The 17,500-nt window shown below is 43.3% G+C and overlaps 1 protein-coding gene across 1 annotated transcript in view; it reads left to right on the top strand.

Annotated features, from left to right (window-relative positions):
• vav1 (vav guanine nucleotide exchange factor 1) overlaps positions 1 to 17,500 on the top strand; it is a 49,583-nt gene that overhangs the window by 14,291 nt on the left and 17,792 nt on the right. The window contains 9 exon segments of the mRNA XM_084317963.1: positions 6,637 to 6,695; positions 10,729 to 10,794; positions 11,495 to 11,603; positions 13,606 to 13,701; positions 13,828 to 13,896; positions 14,374 to 14,477; positions 16,303 to 16,402; positions 16,858 to 16,953; positions 17,345 to 17,413. Coding sequence (XP_084174089.1) covers positions 6,637 to 6,695; positions 10,729 to 10,794; positions 11,495 to 11,603; positions 13,606 to 13,701; positions 13,828 to 13,896; positions 14,374 to 14,477; positions 16,303 to 16,402; positions 16,858 to 16,953; positions 17,345 to 17,413 — 768 coding nt within the window.

The raw sequence follows: 17,500 nt of genomic DNA, 5'->3' as shown, positions 1-17,500 counted from the left end.
CTCTCTCTCTCTCTCTCTCTCTCTCTCTCTCTCTCTCTATCTCATCTCTCTCGCTCTTATCTCCGTCTCTGTCTCTCTCATCTCTCTCTGTCTCTCTCACTATCTCATCTCTCTAGCTCTTATCTCTCTCTCTCTCGCTCTTATCTCTCTCTCTCTCTCTCTCTCTGTCTCTCTCACTCTCTCATCTCTCTCGCTCCTATCTCTCTGTCTCTCTCATCTCTATGTCTCTCTCACTATCTCATCTCTCTAGCTCTTATCTCTCTCTCCTCTCTCCCCCCCTCTCCCTCTCTCTCTTTCTTTGTCTTTCTCCCTCTCTGTCCAATTCCCTCTCTTTCCCTGTCCTCTCTCACATGTCCCTCTCTCTCTCTCTCTTTCTCTCTCATCTCTCTCGCTCTTATCTCTGTCTCTGTCTCTCTCATCTCTCTCTGTCTCTCTCACTATCTCATCTCTCTCGCTCTTATCTCTCTCTCTCTCTGTCTCTCTCACTATCTCATCTCTCTCGCTCTTATTTCTCTCTCTCTCTCTGTCTCTCTCACTATCTCATCTCCCTAGCTCTTATCTCTCTCCCCCCCCCCTCGCTCTCTCTTTCTTTGTCTTTCTCCCTCTCTGTCCACTTCCCTCTCTTTCCCTGTCCTCTCTCACATGTCCCTCTCTCTCTCTCTCTCTCTCTCTCTCTCTCTCTCTCTCTCTCTCTCTCTCTCTCTCTCTCATCTCTCTCGCTCTTATCTCTGTCTCTGTCTCTCTCATCTCTCTCTGTCTCTCTCACTATCTCATCTCTCTCGCTCTTATCTCTCTCTCTCTGTCTCTCTCACTATCTCATCTCTCTCGCTCTTATTTCTCTCTCTCTCTCTGTCTCTCTCACTATCTCATCTCCCTAGCTCTTATCTCCTCCCCCCCTCTCTCTCTCTTTCTTTGTCTTTATCCCTCTCTGTCCACTTCCCTCTCTTTCCCTGTCCTCTCTCACATGTCCCTCTCTCGTCTCTCTCTCTCTCTTCTCTCTCTCTCTCTCATCTCTCTCTCTCGTCTCTCTCCTCTCTCTCTCTCTCTCTCTCTCTCTCTCTCTCCCCCTCCCCCCCTCTCCACAGAGGACAGCTTGGGTTCAGCAGATGATGGTGATAATGTATAATAGTAGGGATGCACCGAATATTCGGCCACCGAAAATTATCGGCTGAAAATGGTTAAAAAGGCCCTTCCGGCTTTCGCCGAAAAAATATCACCGAATGTCAAAGAACAGGGTTACGTTCGTAACCTAACGTGTTGTTGTGATGACGTATTCAAAACGCGGCTACAGTCACATAACGCTCCAGCTGCAGGGAGGGGCTGAGCAGTACCCACACTTTAGTTTAAAGGGGAACTATCTTATAAATGGCCTTTTTCAGTGTTTAGCATAGTTTCCTAGCTATGTGGACTTATATTAATATGATCTATGTCTCTAATTCTCATATTGGCGCATTCTTCCAATTCTCCTCTCACAATATTCACCCTCACTGAACTGAGTCATCTGAAAATATGCTGATTTGTGATGTCAGAGAGACTCAGCTGCATGATAATGTGGCCCCATGTGCTGAGACTCACACCCACTCCACACAGTCAGCTCAAAACGGCTTAAGATCTTGAGGTAGAAAAATGCTGTTTTTGAGCACTTGATTAGAAATACAAAACAATGAATTAAAAAATTTTAAAAATTACAGAGGTGTTCCATAAACTCACAGGAATTGTGTAAAAGTGCCCAAACAGTGAAAAAAATAGTAAAATAGTTCCCCTTTAAGATATTCACGCAGCCCTGCGTTCTACAGCCTGTGATAAACTCCTCTTGGGAGTCGTGCTGTTCTATGTAAACTCTGCAAGCAACGCGTCCAATAAATGCGTCTTTAACATGCTTTATATCCTCACCATTACTATATGCCTGTAGCGGTTTAAAAACCTTTTTAACTAACGTTAGCTGCTAACTAAGTTAAGCTAGCTAACAACGCTTTCATTCCTCTTTCACTCGTCTTTCGTAAGCTACGTCATCCCCCGCTAAGAGTCATGGGAGATGTAGTAAATACAACAGTCCTTCCATGTAGGCTAGAACGCTGTGAATTATGACTGAGTAGCCACGACAGTAACATCAGTCTGCTATTGCTATTCTCCCTCTCGTGTGTGTGTGTGTGTGTCTTTATGCAGATCTTTATGCAGTTTTAAAGCACCTTGGCTTTGTTCTGAACGCACTTTGTTGTAGTTATCCTACAGAGAAAATAAAATGCACTTGACTTTAATGCACATTTGGTTGTATGCAAAGAGAAAATGTTTAAATTGTACAATCTTTCAATTAATGTATGCATTCAAAAGTGCTGAATAAATGTTTTATGGACCCATAATAGTGATTATTAATATTATTTAATTTAAGTTTTGCCATAATCATGTCTTTTGCCATAATTAGGTAGCTGAAAAAAAATACATTATATATATATATTTATAGGGGAACTATCTTATAAATGGCCTTTTTCAGTGTTTAACATTGTTTCCTGGCTATGTGGACTTATATTAATAGGATCTATGTCTCTAATTCTCATATTGGCGCATTCTTCCAATTCTCCTCTCACAATATTCACCCTCACTGAACTGAGTCATCTGAAAATGTGCATATCTGTGATGTCAGAGGTTTCTCAGCTGCATAATAATGTGGCAGTTGGTGTGGCAGTTGGCACCAGGCCACACAGCGGCTTAAGATCTTGAGGTAGAAAAATGCTGTTTTTGAGTACTTGATTAGAAATACAAAACAATGAATTTTTTTTGAAAAAAAAACTTACAGAGGTGTTCCATAGACTCACAGGAATTGTGTAAAAGTGCCCAAATAGTGAAAGAAATTGTAAAATAGTTCCCCTTTAATCATATTCTGCCTTTCGGCATTCGGTTTCCGGCCAACTGTTTCCTATTTTCGGTATTCGGTTTCGGCCAAGAATTTCCCATTCGGTGCATCCTTATATAATAGTGTACAAAGTAAGAGGAAGCATTGACAACAAACAAACCAGATGAGTCAGCAGGAAGTGGAGCTTGAACCCGTGCTGAAGGGGAGCTGCCGTGTGGTTAGCAGCACCTGCCCTCTTGGTTTCACCCATTCCTGAAACTTGTCACAGTTTGCACCACCGTGAAACGAGCCTAGAGATGTAATGTAAACACCATCGTATCAGTTCTGTCAGAGTTTGGCGGGAGATGCTGCTCCGGGTTTGAAGAGAGGCAGCGGTCACTCCCTGCTGTCATCCGTGTCCAGGAACCCCCAGGGGTCCTTGAGGAGGTCCCAGGGGGACCCCAGAAACATGGAGAATTCACTGTTTCACTAGATGTTAGCCCAATGAGATCCCATTTTCTTGGGTCTTTGACTTGACAAAAGTTTGAGAACCGCTCCTCTATGCGCCGTGACCCAAAAAATAAGGTCGGAGGTCACGTGAGCGCACGGCTTCTCGCTTCCGAGACACTTAACCTCACGCTATAGCTTGTTCTATTCACTAACATGGCAGCAGCAGTGTAGTTTCGGGGGGTAAACCAAGAAGCCTTGACGGTAGGGGTGTGTAACATGTGTACATATCTACTGAAACAGTCTGCGGTATTGTTACAGAACTTGTAAGTCGCTTTGGATAAAAGCGTCAGCTAAATGACTAAATGTAAATGTGATGTATTGTATCGATGCGTGATGCCCAGTAGCGTGATATTTTTCACCGTAATCCAAGCCTGCTCGATCGGAAGCACCGCAGACTTTCACACTAGCAAGCGCAGGATTCACCGTTCGAAATCCGGATCGAGGTACAGGTTTGAGCCCGGGAGAGGAAGTGGAAGTCACACCTGTTGACCCTAGCGTACCCCTACGTGGCGGCACGACGTCCTCCGTCTGATTCTCAGTCATTGACCCGTCTCTTCTGAGCATCTATTTATTATCTCTGTGTGAGCCGACCACTTTAGAGGAGACAAGAGGCTTGCTTCCCGTTTCTCGATGCCACCCCTCGCCTCGATCGCAATGTCGGAACGAGAGCTCAGCCGCGAGTCATAACCACAACCTCTATTAGCACGAGAGCGTGTACAGAGTCAGGGGGGGGGGGGTCGATCTGGGACACCTGTGATGAGCCTTCTGGAGGCTGTGATGAGAGTTGCTCTGAGGTTGGGTTAGGGTTGTACTGACAATAAGCTACGATCTAAAACCCTCAGACTCTCTGGGCTCATCACAAGAACAACCAAAGGTCCGTCTAAGGTGTGTTTAGAAGACCTGCTTGAGGGTCGAAGAAATCACGGCACACCCCAAACAAAGATGGAGGAAAAACATGTCAGAATGGTCTCTAACCACAATGACTGGACTACAATAAACCACGATAAACTGCAATAAAACACAATAAAACACAATAAACAGGGATGAATGGAGAGCTCTTTCATGTATAGATGCACAGTCTACAACTTTGAATAATAATGATAATGATAATGATAATGATAATGATAATAATAATGATAATAATTATAATAAATTAAATGTTTATAGCACAAAGCTGCTTTACACTAATGAGTGGTGGTAGTGAGACAAACAACAGTCATAACACTAACACATGGATGGATGGAGGCTAAGAGGAGAGATGAGTCTTGAGGCTTAGAGACTCTAATGTCTAGAGGGTACAACTCTATCAGCTGAATAACAATGTTCATCAAACTTGGGTGCTGCAGTGTTGAGTGCATAGTATTAGAGACATATTAGTATAGTAGGTAGTAATATAGACAAGGAAGATTAATTAGTGGAAGAGTGCATAATAGTAGAAGACAGTAAGAAGGTTAGTATTTCTTTTTTTTTATTCTTTCATTTCAGATATTAACTAAAATCTTGAGACAACATTGTGTCAGATGGGGGTCGACATTGACTGATTTCACCTAGATTTCTATATACGCACTTGCCTTTGTACTGTATGGCACAAGGGATGTCCTGTGTAATGGTAAATATCAAGCGTTTTCAGAAATGGCTTTTTCTTCTCACCTAAACTAAGCCAGCTATGTCACCTGGAATTACCTGTGAGGGGGTCCTTCCTCTTCCAGCCGTGACATTTAGAGCTTACGAACACTTACAAACATGTATGCCATAGTAATACGGAACTGGACTGAAAGGAGTCTGACCGTTTTCTGATATGATATGTATTAGTAGTAGGGATGTCCGATATTATCGGCCTACCGATATTGGCATTAAAATGTGATATCGGAAAATATCGGTATCGGTTAAAAATTTTTTTTTTTTTTTTTTTACATTTATTTAACCTTTATTTACCCAGGCAAGCAAGTAAGAACAAATTCTGATTTTATTTATTGTCAAAAGTATGCATAATGTTGTGTTAATTCCACAACAAGAGATATGTAATGTTAATTACTTGAAATTATTCAGTTTATATATCGGTTTATGTATCGGTTGATATCGGTATCGGAAATTAAGAGTTGGACAATATCGGTATCGGTAAAAAATCCAATATCGAACATCCCTAATTAGTAGTGAATACCTTTTGTGAGGGGAGGAGGGAGTTATAGGGTTAAGCTTGTCTTATTTTCTTTTTCTCTTAACTTCTCCGAGAGGCTTTCGTTTGCCGTCTCTTCTCTTGTTCTTTCTCTCTCGTGAATGAAAGCGGACCGAGCAGAGAGCCTGGAGCAGGAAGAGATATCATATCTGCTTCATCTAAAGTGAAACCTGAAACTCCATCGCAGAGTCGCTGTTCATTAGCTGTAAAAAAAAACATTGCAACACTCCTTGCAAACTGTTGATCATAAGGCATCTTATGAGCACCTTGAGTTCATTAGAATGACTATATGATGTGCTATATAGTACACACAGCGTGCGCAAACGGGATAACGATTAACTATCTTGTATAACAAACAGTCACACCAGGTTTATAAAGTATTATGATTGTAATGTAATGCAATGCAGTAATTACAATGCATGTGTTTTTTTTTAAGTATGCAATTATAATGTGAGAATCATGCATATACAGTATACTTATAATATCAGTATGATGCCTCACAATGCTATAAATAAACTGTCACTCATTCATTCATTCATTCATTCATTCATTCATTCAATCTTTATTTCAACTGGTAAATTAATTCGGGGCAAGCTCTCATTTTCAATGACATCTAGCAATCATACATAATAAATACAATAAATATACAATACATGCAATCATACATAATAAATACATGATAAATACAATAAATATACAATACATGCATCACAAAAGAGTTTGTATAATATACCTCTGCAGTGCAGTGCAGAAACTACTGTGGCCACTGGGGTTAAAAAGAAAGTTAAAGGGATAGTTCAGATTTTTCGAACCCTAGTCCTATTTCTATTTACCAGTGATGTTGTTGATCGGTAGAGTCCTTTCTCAGCACAACCCATGCTGTTCCTCACGCTAGTTCTGCAGTTAGCCACAAACCAATGCAACATCAATGGGGTCAAGCTCCTGTCCATACAAGCTGACTGACGCTCACTGGAATCTACTTTGTGTGCTATTGTGGAGTTGATTTCAGTGAGCCTCAGTCAGCTTGTATATAGATGGGAGCCTGACCCCATTGACTTTGCATTGGTTTGCACTGTCCGCCCTGTGTGTCTCTCTGACTGTGTCTGTCTCTGTGTTACAGGTAATAGACACCTTGTCCATCCTGTCCCACTCTGCCGTCGCTGTCCAGAAAGGCCTCCAGTAAGTCATGTAGCTTGTAGCACCTGCACCAGTAAGTCATGTAGCTTGTAGCACCTGCAGCAGTAAGTCATGTAGCTTGTAGCACCTGCAGCAGTAAGTCATGTAGCTTGTAGCACCTGCAGCAGTAAGTCATGTAGCTTGTAGCACCTGCAGCAGTAAGTCATGTAGCTTGTAGCACCTGCTCCAGTAAGTCATGTAGCTTGTAGCACCTGCTCCAGTAAGTCATGTAGCTTGTAGCACCTGCTCCAGTAAGTCATGTAGCTTGTAGCACCTGCACCAGTAAGTCATGTAGCTTGTAGCACCTGCAGCAGTAAGTCATGTAGCTTGTAGCACCTGCAGCAGTAAGTCATGTAGCTTGTAGCACCTGCACCAGTAAGTCATGTAGCTTGTAGCACCTGCACCAGTAAGTCATGTAGCTTGTAGCACCTGCTCCAGTAAGTCATGTAGCTTGTAGCACCAGCTCCAGTAAGTCATGTAGCTTGTAGCACCTGCTCCAGTAAGTCATGTAGCTTGTAGCACCTGCTCCAGTAAGGCATGTAGCTTGTAGCACCTGCACTAGTAGTAAGTCATGTAGCTTGTAGCACCTGCTCCAGTAAGTCACGTAGCTTGTAGCACCTGCTCCAGTAAGTCATGTAGCTTGTAGCACCTGCTCCAGTAAGTCATGTAGCTTGTAGCACCTGCACCAGTAAGTCATGTAGCTTGTAGCACCTGCACCAGTAAGTCATGTAGCTTGTAGCACCTGCAGCAGTAAGTCATGTAGCTTGTAGCACCTGCACCAGTAAGTCATGTAGCTTGTAGCACCTGCAGCAGTAAGTCATGTAGCTTGTAGCACCTGCACCAGTAAGTCATGTAGCTTGTAGCACCTGCAGCAGTAAGTCATGTAGCTTGTAGCACCTTCACCAGTAAGTCATGTAGCTTGTAGCACCTGCAGCAGTAAGTCATGTAGCTTGTAGCACCTGCACCAGTAAGTCATGTAGCTTGTAGCACCTGCACCAGTAAGTCATGTAGCTTGTAGCACCTGCACCAGTAAGTCATGTAGCTTGTAGCACCTGCACCAGTAAGTCATGTAGCTTGTAGCACCTGCTCCAGTGAGTCATGTAGCTTGTAGCACCTGCTCCAGTAAGTCATGTAGCTTGTAGCACCTGCTCCAGTAAGTCATGTAGCTTGTAGCACCTGCACCAGTAAGTCATGTAGCTTGTAGCACCTGCTCCAGTGAGTCATGTAGCTTGTAGCACCTGCTCCAGTAAGTCATGTAGCTTGTAGCACCTGCTCCAGTGAGTCATGTAGCTTGTAGCACCTGCTCCAGTAAGTCATGTAGCTTGTAGCACCTGCTCCAGTAAGTCATGTAGCTTGTAGCACCTGCTCCAGTAAGTCATGTAGCTTGTAGCACCTGCACCAGTAAGTCATGTAGCTTGTAGCACCTGCACCAGTAAGTCATGTAGCTTGTAGCACCTGCTCCAGTAAGTCATGTAGCTTGTAGCACCTGCACCAGTAAGTCATGTAGCTTGTTGTAGCACCTTCACCAGTAAGTCATGTAGCGTGTAGCACCTGCACCAGTAAGTCATGTAGCTTGTTGTAGCACCTTCACCAGTAAGTCATGTAGCTTGTAGCACCTGCACTAGTAAGTCATGTAGCTTGTAGCACCTGCACCAGTAAGTCATGTAGCTTGTAGCACCTGCAGCAGTAAGTCATATAGCTTGTAGCACCTGCTCCAGTAAGTCATGTAGCTTGTAGCACCTGCACCAGTAAGTCACGTAGCTTGTAGCACCAGCTCCAGTAAGTCATGTAGCTTGTAGCACCTGCTCCAGTAAGTCATGTAGCTTGTAGCACCTTCACCAGTAAGTCATGTAGCTTGTACCACCTGCTCCAGTAAGTCATGTAGCTTGTAGCACCTGCTCCAGTAAGTCATGTAGCTTGTACCACCTGCTCCAGTAAGTCATGTAGCTTGTAGCACCTGCTCCAGTAAGTCATGTAGCTTGTAGCACCTGCACCAGTAAGTCATGTAGCTTGTTGTAGCACCTTCACCAGTAAGTCATGTAGCGTGTAGCACCTGCACTAGTAAGTCATGTAGCTTGTAGCACCTGCACCAGTAAGTCATGTAGCTTGTAGCACCTGCAGCAGTAAGTCATGTAGCTTGTAGCACCTGCTCCAGTAAGTCATGTAGCTTGTAGCACCTGCTCCAGTAAGTCATGTAGCTTGTAGCACCTGCTCCAGTAAGTCATGTAGCTTGTAGCACCTGCTCCAGTAAGTAATGTAGCTTGTAGCACCTGCTCCAGTAAGTCATGTAGCTTGTAGCACCTGCACCAGCAGTAAGTCATGTAGCGTGTAGCACCTGCACTAGTAAGTCATGTAGCTTGTAGCACCTGCACCAGTAAGTCATGTAGCTTGTAGCACCTGCAGCAGTAAGTCATGTAGCTTGTAGCACCTGCTCCAGTAAGTCATGTAGCTTGTAGCACCTGCTCCAGTAAGTCATGTAGCTTGTAGCACCTGCTCCAGTAAGTCATGTAGCTTGTAGCACCTGCACCAGTAAGTCATGTAGCTTGTTGTAGCACCTTCACCAGTAAGTCATGTAGCGTGTAGCACCTGCACCAGTAAGTCATGTAGCTTGTTGTAGCACCTTCACCAGTAAGTCATGTAGCTTGTAGCACCTGCACTAGTAAGTCATGTAGCTTGTAGCACCTGTACCAGTAAGTCATGTAGCTTGTAGCACCTGCAGCAGTAAGTCATATAGCTTGTAGCACCTGCTCCAGTAAGTCATGTAGCTTGTAGCACCTGCACCAGTAAGTCACGTAGCTTGTAGCACCAGCTCCAGTAAGTCATGTAGCTTGTAGCACCTGCTCCAGTAAGTCATGTAGCTTGTAGCACCTTCACCAGTAAGTCATGTAGCTTGTACCACCTGCTCCAGTAAGTCATGTAGCTTGTAGCACCTGCTCCAGTAAGTCATGTAGCTTGTACCACCTGCTCCAGTAAGTCATGTAGCTTGTAGCACCTGCTCCAGTAAGTCATGTAGCTTGTAGCACCTGCACCAGTAAGTCATGTAGCTTGTTGTAGCACCTTCACCAGTAAGTCATGTAGCGTGTAGCACCTGCACTAGTAAGTCATGTAGCTTGTAGCACCTGCACCAGTAAGTCATGTAGCTTGTAGCACCTGCAGCAGTAAGTCATGTAGCTTGTAGCACCTGCTCCAGTAAGTCATGTAGCTTGTAGCACCTGCTCCAGTAAGTCATGTAGCTTGTAGCACCTGCTCCAGTAAGTCATGTAGCTTGTAGCACCTGCTCCAGTAAGTCATGTAGCTTGTAGCACCTGCTCCAGTAAGTCATGTAGCTTGTAGCACCTGCACCAGCAGTAAGTCATGTAGCTTGTAGCACCTGCTCCAGTAAGTCATGTAGCTTGTAGCACCTGCTCCAGTAAGTCATGTAGCTTGTAGCACCTGCAGTAGTAAGTCATGTAGCTTGTAGCACCTGCTCCAGTAAGTCATGTAGCTTGTAGCACCTGCTCCAGTAAGTCATGTAGCTTGTAGCACCTGCTCCAGTAAGTCATGTAGCTTGTAGCACCTGCTCCAGTAAGTCATGTAGCTTGTAGCACCTGCTCCAGTAAGTCATGTAGCTTGTAGCACCTGCACCAGCAGTAAGTCATGTAGCTTGTAGCACCTGCTCCAGTAAGTCATGTAGCTTGTAGCACCTGCTCCAGTAAGTCATGTAGCTTGTAGCACCTGCAGTAGTAAGTCATGTAGCTTGTAGCACCTGCTCCAGTAAGTCATGTAGCTTGTAGCACCTGCACCAGTAAGTCATGTAGCTTGTAGCACCTGCACCAGTAAGTCATGTAGCTTGTAGCACCTGCAGCAGTAAGTCAATGTTGATTCATGCCAGTGTGAATGTGGTCAATGACTGTTGTTGTTACTCTCCCTACCTCTCTCATTCTTCTTTTATCACACACACACACACACACACACACACACACACACACACACACACACACACACACACACACACACACACACACACACACACACACACAAACGTTCCCGCCTCTAGGTCGTTCCCATTGGAGGCTTGTATGCCTGATGATGACATCTACACCGGCCTCTCCGACCAGATTGAGTAAGTGTGGGTTGTTGGTGTTTTTAGTGGCGCGTGATTTCATACCAGATAGGATCGACATGTAAAACTCCCTGTTCCGCTTCCAGCTGCAATCTGTTCTCTATTTTTCTCGTCAACATTTCCCCCCTCGTGAAGCTACTGTAACATGCTGAGCTCGTGGGGAATGACAGTAACTAACCGTACTGTCATGCACTTGTCCTAATAAACTAACCTACACTGTAGCACTCAACACTTTGATGAACATTGTTGCTCAGCTGATAGAGTTGTGCCCTTCCTGATGGCTTGTCGTACAGAACTTGTAAGTCGCTTTGGATAAAAGCGTCAGCTAAATGACTAAATGTAAATGTAAAATGTAATGAAAGAGCCCAACGTGACGGACGCAGAGCAGGACAAGATGTTTTTTTTTAATCATTTATCTGATTTTTACAATTGTTATTATCTCACCTTCATCTATTGAGACTCCGGTGAAGCGGAGACGGGAATGCAAATGGAGCCGTCTGGCGAAGCGGAGCGATGCTCTTGTGTGAAAAACTCTATTGTGGCAAATTGGGTGTTTTTCTGTTTGTACTTGAATCCAACGTTTGACATGTTAACTTACATCACAGCGCCCAGAGCCCCTGGAACACGTCCAAAACACATTCTGTTGTTTCAAAAAGTTCTTATTTGATTAAATAAATAATCATTTGTGTGTGTCTTTCAGTGACGCAGTGGATGAGGATGATGACCTGTATGACTGTGTGGAGGATGAAGCAGATGAGGGGGATGATATCTATGAGGACCTGATGAGGACAGATGAGCTACCGGAGACTGTAAGTGGTCCACACCTATCACTATCATATCACTACCACTATCTATCTAGGTCGTCCTCGGACGGGCCCTCCATCGGTGCTTCCAGTCATTCCGATCCTCCATGCATCTGGCTAGCTCGCCGGTGCATTCTGTTCCCGCATCTCTCCTGAGTACGTCCACGTAGGTTAATGTGGGACGTCCTCGTGATCGATGCCCGTGTGTGTTGGTTCCCACAGCACAATTTTGCTGGTTGGCAGCTCATGTTGGTGTCTCTGGCAGTGACCTGCCAGCCTCATTCTCCTGACTGCCACTTTCTCGCTCACCCTTAACACCCCCCCATACAAGTTTGCATTAGTGACATGCTCATCCCTGTTGATGTTGAGCACCACACGCATCATTCTGGTGTAGCACCCATCCAGGGACTTCTGCAGGGTGGGCTTCAGGGTCCAGCATTCACTGCCATACAAAAGGACAGACTCAACTGTTGCATGAAAGAAGTTGAGCTTGATTTGACGGGGGAGGTTGGATTTCCACACACTGGTCGTGCCGTTCAGAGCCCTCCACGCAAGCGCCTTCCTCACTTTAAGGTCTTGCTCGGACGAGTTGACCCACGAGCCCAGGTATTTGAAATCACCGACTTCCTTTAGAGCAGTGCCTCCTGTTGTCGTTAGAGGTGGATGATCCGGGAGGATGTTATAGGTTATGACCTTGGTTTTCTTGGCATTTAGCCTAAGGCCAACCTTGGCGCACTCCGTCTCCATAACTGTCATTATCACTATCACTATTATTATCACTATCATTATCACTATCATATCGCTACCACTATCATTATCACTATCATTATCACTATCACTATCATATCATATCATTATCACTACCACTATCATATCGCTACCTCTATCATTATCATTATCACTATCATTATCATTATCATTACCACTATCATTATCATTACCACTATCATTATCATTACCACTATCATATCATATCATTATCACTACCACTATCATTATCATATCGCTACCACTATCATTATCATTACCACTATCATTATCACTATCATATCACTATCACTATCACTATCACTTAGGGGTGTAACGGTACACAAAAACCACGGTTCGGTACGTACCTCGGTTTTGAAGTCACGGTTCGGTACGGGTTTTCGGTACAGTGGGGGAAAGTTTGGCTTTCCATCACTATCATTATCACTACCACTATCATTATCACTACCACTATCACTATCATTATCACTATCATTATCACTATCATTATCACTACCACTATCATTATCACTATCATTATCACTATCATCATCACTATCACTACCACTATCATTATCACTATCATTATCATTATCACTATCATCTCACTACCATTATCACTATCACTATCGTATCACGACCACTATCATTATCACTATCATTATCACTATCATTATCCTATCATTATCACTATCATTATCACTATCACTATCACTATCATTATCATCATCACTATCACTATCACTACCACTATCATTATCACTATCATTATCACTATCATTATATCATGAGGACAGATGTTCTTTTGTTAAATGTATGTTGATGTTGATGCTGATAAATATGTTGAATTGATGTTGATACTTATACATTTACATTTACATTTAGTCATTTAGCTGATGCTTTTATCCAAAGCGACTTACAAGTTCTGTACGACAAGCCATCAGGAAGGAAGGGCACAACTCTATCAGCTGAGCAACAATGTTCATCAAAGTGTTGAGTGCTACAGTGTAGGTTAGTTTATTAGGACAAGTGCATGACAGTACGGTTAGTTAGGGTTAGATTTTTTTATTGTTTTTTTTTTTTTTTTTTTTATTTGCCTATAAAGAATTTTAATTGATGCTTATATGGATGCTCATATACTAGAGATGTTATATTAATGATGATATCGATGCTGCTGTACTAGATGTTATATTAATGATGATATTGATGCTGATGAACTAGATGATATACAGTGTTAATGTTCATATCACTGTGTTTACAGCAGCGGAAAGTCGTGGTGGACAAGAGAGAGTGTTGTTTACAGGAGATCAGACAGACAGAGGAGAAGTACTCTGATACACTGCAGTCAATACTACTGGTAGAGACACACACACACACACAAACACACACACACACACACACACACACACACACACACACACACACACACACACACACAAACACACACACACACAATAACTACAATGCTTTCTCTTGTGTGCAGCACTTTATGAAGCCCCTTCAGAAGTTCCTTGAGCCTCAAGATATAGAAAGTATCTTCATCAACATTGAGGTATGGAGACATTTAAACTACAGTATGGAGACATTTAAACTACAGTATATATGATGTATGGAGACATTTAAACTACAGTATATATGATGTATGGAGACATTTAAACTACAGTATATATGATGTATGGAGACATTTAAACTACAGTATATGTGAGGTATGGAGACATCTAAACTACAGTATAGGTGAGGTATGGAGACATTTAAACTACAGTATAGGTGAGGTATGGAGACATTTAAACTACAGTATAGGTGAGGTATGGAGACATTTAAACTACAGTATATGTGAGGTATGGAGACATTTAAACTACAGTATAGGTGAGGTATGGAGACATTTAAACTACAGTATAGATGAGGTATGGAGACATTTAAACTAAGTGAGGTCATCTTGTGTGTGTGTGTGTGTGTGTGTGTGTGTGTGTGTGTGTGTGTGTGTGTGTGTGGTGTGTGTGTGTGTGTGCGTGCGTGCGTGCGCTTGTAGGAATTGGCAACGACCCATCAAAGTTTATTGTCAGAAGTGCGGATCTCCATCATGAACTACGGAGCGGAGAATCTGTACCAGGTCTTCATCAACTATAAAGAGAGGTAACACTATACTACATTTACATTTAGTCATTTAGCTGATGCGACTTACAAGTTCTGTACGACAATCAGCAGGAAGGGTACAACTCTTATCAGCTGAGTGACAATGTTCATCAAACAGTGCTGAAACGTGGGTGCTGCAGTGTTGAGTGCATAGTAGTAAAAGACATAATATTATTAGTATATTAGTTTATAATATAGGCAAAGAAGTTTTTTTTATTCTCCTTCATTTCAGATATGATTGAAGAAGTGTGTTTTTAGTGGATGGCGAGAGATTGGTGGGGTTTTGGCTGTCCTAACCACGTCAGTATTATGATGTATGAGGTGGACGGCGAGAGATTGGTGGGGTTTCGGCTGTTCTAACCACATCAGTATTATGATGTATGATTTTGGTTGTCCTAACCACATCAGTATTATGATGTATGATTTCGGCTGTCCTAACCACGTCAGTATTATGACGTATGGTTTCGGCTGTCCTAACCACATCAGTATTATGATGTATGGTTTCGGCTGTCCTAACCACATCAGTATTATGATGTATGGTTTCGGCTGTCCTAACCACATCAGTATTATGATGTATGAGGTGGTGGGGTTTGTATATTGTATATTTTGTATAGTGTTTGGTCTTTATTCTTTTACTTTTTACTGTATGAAGCACAATTTCAGGAGGATCTTACAGAACCAAGCATTTCACTCAAATGTGCATGTAGCTTATATGTGACAAATAATAAAACAAAACTTGAACTTGAAATACTGAACTATCCTCTTAGAGAGACCAGATACTGAACTATCCTCTTAGAGAGACCAGATACTGAACTATCCTCCTAGAGAGACCAGATACTGAACTATCCTCTTAGAGAGACCAGATACTGAACTATCCTCCTAGAGAGACCAGATACTGAACTATCCTCCTAGAGAGACCAGATACTGAACTATCCTCTTAGAGAGACCAGATACTGAACTATCCTCTTAGAGAGACCAGATACTGAACTATCCTCCTAGAGAGACCAGATACTGAACTATCCTCCTAGAGAGACCAGATACTGAACTATCCTCCTAGAGAGACCAGATACTGAACTATCCTCTTAGAGAGACCAGATACTGAACTATCCTCCTAGAGAGACCAGATACTGAACTATCCTCTTAGAGAGACCAGATACTGAACTATCCTCCTAGAGAGACCAGATACTGAACTATCCTCTTAGAGAGACCAGATACTGAACTATCCTCCTAGAGAGACCAGATACTGAACTATCCTCTTAGAGAGACCAGATACTGAACTATCCTCCTAGAGACCAGATACTGAACTATCCTCCTAGTGAGACCAGATACTGAACTATCCTCCTAGAGAGACCAGATACTGAACTATCCTCTTAGAGAGACCAGATACTGAACTATCCTCCTAGAGAGACCAGATACTGAACTATCCTCTTAGAGAGACCAGATACTGAACTATCCTCCTAGTGAGACCAGCCATCTGAAGCGTCTCACACCTGCACACTAGCTGTGAAATGCTCCACTCCAGCTGTTGTAATAAAAAGTACAGCCTATCTCTAAAGAAAAGTCACACATGTAGACACACATACAGTACACACACACTGCGAGAACAGAGAGAGAGAGAGAGAAGCATGTAAAAATATGAACATAATGTATGATGTAAGCTCAGCTGTAAGGTGTATGAACCTATAGTGTTGAATGAGTTTCCTTATTGCGCTGAAATTAGTCTGTTTTTTATTGCTGAATAGTTGACTAACACGACATAGCAAATACAAATGCTCTATCTGTATCTCTCTCCCTCTCTCCCTCCCTCCCCCCCCATCTCTCTCAGGTTATTACTATATGGGCGTTACTGTAGTCAGGTGGAGGCAGCGACTAAACACCTGGACAAGATGTCTGCCACGAAGGAGGACGTGAGGATGAAGCTGCAGGTAAGGGGGAGGGAGGAGGGGTTAGGGATTGACGTCGGGGGTTAGAGAATGGTAAAACAAATGGTGTTAGTCCAGTTTAGGACTCTGAATCAGTATGTGTTTCTAGAGTTTGATTAAGAAAAAGAAGCAGCAAAATCAGACCATGGCTTAAATTAAAGCTCTCTCTCTCTCTGTCTGTGTGCATCTCTCTCTCCCTCTACTCTGTTTCTCTCTCTCTCTGTGTGTGTGGTGTGTGTGTCTCTCTCTCTCTCTCTCCCTCTACTCTGTTTCTCTCTCTCTGTGTGTGGCGTGTCTCTCTCTCGCTCTCTCTCTCTCTCTCCCTTCCTCTCTGTCTATCTCTCTCTGTCTCTCTCTCTGTCTGTGTGCATCTCTCTCTCTCCCTCTACTCTGTTTCTCTCTCTCTCTGTGTGTGTGGTGTGTGTGTCTCTCTCTCTCTCTATGTCTCTCTCTCTCAGGAGTGTTCTAAGAGAGCTAACAACGGGAGGTTTACTCTCAGAGATCTCCTCATGGTTCCCATGCAGAGAGTCCTCAAATATCACCTGTTGCTACAGGTACGTGTGTGTGTGTGTGTGTGTGTGTGTGTGTGTGTGTGTGTGTGTGTGTGTGTGTGTGTGTGTGTGTGTGTGTGTGTGTGTGTGTGTGTGTGTGTGTGTGTGTGTGTGTGTGTGTGTGTGTGTGTGTGTGTGTGTGTGTGTGTGTGTGTGTGTGTGTGTGTGTGCGTGCATGCATGCATGGTTTCAGGACAATGTTGCATCAGCCAAGGCTAAGAATGACCATTGAACCACTTACTTGTATGCTGGTAAAGTTATATCTGTTAACATTGTGTGTGTGTGTGTGTGTGTGTGTGTGTGTGTGTGTGTGTGTGTGTGTGTGTGTGTGTGTGTGTGTGTGTGTGTGTGTGTGTGTGTGTGTGTGCGTGTGTGTGTGTGTGTGTGTGTGCAGGAGCTAGTGAAACACACCACTAACCCTGCAGAGAGGGACAATCTACGCACTGCCCTGGACGCCATGAAGGTAAGTCTATCAGCCGTGTGTGCGTGTGTTATTTAAATGTGTGACATGACATTGGTATGTGTGTGTGTGCATGTGATTCAAATATGT

Source organism: Notolepis coatsorum (genome assembly GCF_963971535.1).
Source record: "Notolepis coatsorum genome assembly, chromosome: 7".
NCBI lineage: Eukaryota > Metazoa > Chordata > Actinopteri > Aulopiformes > Paralepididae > Notolepis > Notolepis coatsorum.
Note: the sequence above shows the minus strand (reverse complement) of the source record. Positions and strands in the feature narration are given on the sequence as shown.